Below are 3,894 nucleotides of genomic sequence, written 5' to 3'. Positions count from 1 at the left end.
TATATATATATATATATATGTACCTAAGGAGGCTCCTTAGGGTACATCTAAGGATGCACCTCTCAATGTATGAATTGGGCTACTTTAATGGACGATCTGCTTCATTCATCATGATCTAAATGTCTTAAAATATCTACAAAATAAAAATCATGATATGTGAATATTTCTACCACATATTTTTCATTGTCTTTTTTGTTGTGTTGTCATAAACCGTTAATTTTACTATCACTTGATGTATTAGTAAAAACAACCAAATATGCCTAATTTTTGGTTTACATGATATCCAAATCATATAGATCAAAATGAACGGAGTGGATCAAATAAATTGATTGCATATAATCTAATTTTTAAGGTGCATCCTTAGGTTCAATCTAAGTTGGCTCCGTTAGAATATATATATATATAATATATATATATATATAATATATATATATATATTATATATATTATATATTATATATATATTTATATATAGAAAGAGAGAGAGAAGAGAGAATATGGAGAAACTTCGGTACCAGTTCTCCATTGAACTTGGTAGTGATGTGACAAAATCCCCACCTACATCACACCTTGAAGAGAGAGTCTCCATCACTATTCGCCTATTATAAAAAGATGCTCCATTTTAAGGTGTGATGTAGGGAGGTGATTTGGCCACCTCACTATCAAGTTCAATGCAAGAACTTGGTACCAATGTTCCCATATTCTCTCTCTCTCTCTCTCTCTCTCTCTATATATATATATATATATATATATATATAATATATATATATATATATATATATATATATATATATATATTATAATATATATATCATATATATATATATATATATATTATGTTATTTGAGTCTATCCCTATTGCACTTTTTAGATCAGTACGTAGGAATCAGTCAGTCCCAACCACCAACAAACAGCATTCTCATCACTTCTAAGTCAGAAACGTATTTATTCGTAATGAATGATAGTGTATTGATCAATTTTACATTCAAACAATGTCATTCCTCAATTTCTAAGGCTAAAAAGGCCAAAATATATATATAAATATGATAGGTGAATATATTCATTTCAAATACTTTCATCGTCACCATCCATGCACTTACAACACGGAGACAATATCTGCTCGAACTTCTTGCTGCTATATTTGTCTTTATTAATTTTAGTGAGATACATTTTTTTATAATTTCGTACGTATGTCATCCAATACTTATATACTCACATAGATAGGCCACACTTCATCATCTAGAAAAAAGAGGGAAAAAAAGGAAGAAAAGTCCAAGTGGCTTACATTTTTCGATCCCAAAAGATAAACAACCAAAAATAAAATAAAGTTATAAATAAAACAAAGAATGTAGGTAGGATTTAGCATAAGGTACTTACGAGGCGCATAAGTTGGTAATAGTAGCTCAATAGAGAGAGGTCCTTCTTCATGCATTGGCCATCTAACTCCCAACTGTCTCTCATACTTCATTTCCCATGACAATGTACAACAAGGACCCATTATTTTTATTTAATATTAAATTCACACCATGAAGTTGAGATCTTAAGCTAGCTAAAAGCTCATAGTTTGGGCTACGAATTTAGCGCACTGGTCACCTCCCCCCATGACTAAGATTCTGAGGTCAACTTCAAAATAATATTATATTGCTAAGGGTAGTTCATTTTCTTGTATCAAACCCAGCCCTAATAGAATATTGGCAGTAGTTGAGCTAGTAATTGGCCAATTGAGGTTGCCCAATTTATGAAAAAAGCGTGGCTGGCCAATAAGTTGGCTTGACTTCTCTTCAGCCCAACATAAAAAGATTTAACAATTAAAGTGTGGCATTGAATATTTGAATCTTAAACCCATGAGCTTCGTTGACTATTGAGTCATGAATGTCGGTTTGAAGTAGGGAACAAGAAATTTAAGTGACATGAGACAGATGCATGCATGCTTGAGGTTGAAGTTTAAGAGGTTCAAATGAAGAACGCAGATATTAATGACAGAGATGTTCGTATAATTGGTAACAATGTGCGAATCTCTAGATTTATTATTTACAATTTTTTATGCATTATTAATGTTTAAGACTGGAATCACTAGATATCTTCTTGACATAATTACGTCTTTGATCGTGGTAGAGAAACTCTACAATTCATCAATCAATTCTTTTCACTATATATGGGCCTGTTTGGTTTTAAAAATTGGGTGAAAAACACATGGAAAATTATTGACATAGAATTTCTTGTGTCAAAATAGCCAAAAATGATTCCTATTTTGCAATTTGATTCACAAGAAAGCAATTGGGAATTTTTTTTTTAATAATGTCACAAAACATCATCTTTTAAAGAAAAGCTAATTCCGAGTTTTTAAGGTAGAATTGAGAGGAAAATGCGTTAAAAATATTTTAAAATGGTTGATGGTAAGTTTGTTGAGTACATATCTTTTTCTTAATATGTCATTTCCTAATTTCAAGTTTTGATCTGAAGTATGGATTTGTGATGAAGAATTCCTCTTTCCTTTCGTTGCGCAAAACAAAGAAAAAAAAAAGTTTTTCAAAGAAATGCATGAAAAACTAAAAAAAATTAAAAACAATTTTTCCCCATTGGAATCCTATTCCTTTATTATTTGAAAATGAACCAAAAAGGCCCTATGTGGAACCCATGAATAATATTAATATTCTATATTATATTAAAATTTTAATTAAGATAAATCAATAATATTAGTCTTCATAACTAATTCTAGATTTCCTCTACAATCAAGATTATGGAGAATCCGGACAGTTAGAAAGAATGGATCGTTTTCTAAATCATAACAGTATATCGGTTAATGGATGATAATGATTAATCTTTAGTGAAAAAGATTCTTCTTCTACGCTCATAAATCAAGTTACGCGAAAAGTTTCTTCATATAATCAAAGGAATTTCTACTTTGCTTTTTATTTTTCAAGTAATACTCTCCTCACGTTTTACATGTGTGCTAACATCTACCCAACCTTGCCTCATTTCTAGGCTACTTAATTCTTAGTTATTCTTGCTTCATTTCATGGATTTTTTTTTTCACAATGTTGCTTGCACTACAGAAATGCAGAGTGTTATTAAAGAGGGTAAAATGCAAAGGTAGGAATTAATGACGAAAAGAAGAGGATGTGTTCATACTTCAGCTATCACTCTATCAATGTTAATTAACTTGTAAATTATCAAAAAAAAATTTGGGAAACATAAAAAAATATATTGAGAAAGATATCATCTCTTCAACACTTGAACTTATTCCATGAGTATGATCACATTACACAATTAACTCATCATCATCCCATAATGATGATAATGATTAAACCTTGCATTTAGGGAAGAAAAAAAAAACATCAAAAACATAATGTATATGAGAAGAAGAAAAAAAAATTACAAATTAAAACACCAAACAAATTACCATCATCATCACCCCCTCCTCCATCACCCTCTCCAATCACCTCCTCTTCCCTTTGCTCCCCAGCAACAGGCTAAAATAAAACAGAACCCTGAAGAAAAACCCCCAGGCCACCGTCACCCAAAGACAGTTCCACTTGCTCAGCTGCGTTATCCCCTGCTGCTTCAAGATGTCCGACCCCGTCGTGATGCACGTCGAGCTCGTCAAGCTCACCCCCAGCGATCCGCTCATCGCCTTCAGCACGCTCAGCTTCAGCGCGTCCGGCAGCGCCCCTAGGGGCGTGTTGTCGAACATCTGAACCCCCCGAACGAAACACTTGTTCGGGTCGTCGAACTCGTTCTGCAGCACCGCCTCGTAGGGGTACTTCACGAGGGAGAGGTAGTGGAACCAGATCCAGTAGTCCGGGATTCTGTCGCGGTTGATGAAGAACCCGCTGAACAGGAGGAAGTACGCCAGCAGGGCGACGACGACGGTGTAGCCCAGCATGACGTGCG

At 33.6% G+C, this 3,894-nt stretch overlaps 1 protein-coding gene across 1 annotated transcript in view; it reads right to left on the bottom strand.

Annotated features, from left to right (window-relative positions):
* Positions 1–3,886, bottom strand: part of LOC109846636 — a 20,349-nt gene extending 16,463 nt beyond the window's left edge. Inside the window, 1 exon segment of the mRNA XM_020415882.1 lies at positions 3,614–3,886. Within this exon segment, the coding sequence (XP_020271471.1) occupies positions 3,614–3,886 (273 nt within the window).

The sequence above is a fragment of the Asparagus officinalis genome, chromosome 7 (assembly GCF_001876935.1).
Source record: "Asparagus officinalis chromosome 7, Aspof.V1, whole genome shotgun sequence".
In the NCBI taxonomy this organism is placed as follows: domain Eukaryota; kingdom Viridiplantae; phylum Streptophyta; class Magnoliopsida; order Asparagales; family Asparagaceae; genus Asparagus; species Asparagus officinalis.
Note: the sequence above shows the minus strand (reverse complement) of the source record. Positions and strands in the feature narration are given on the sequence as shown.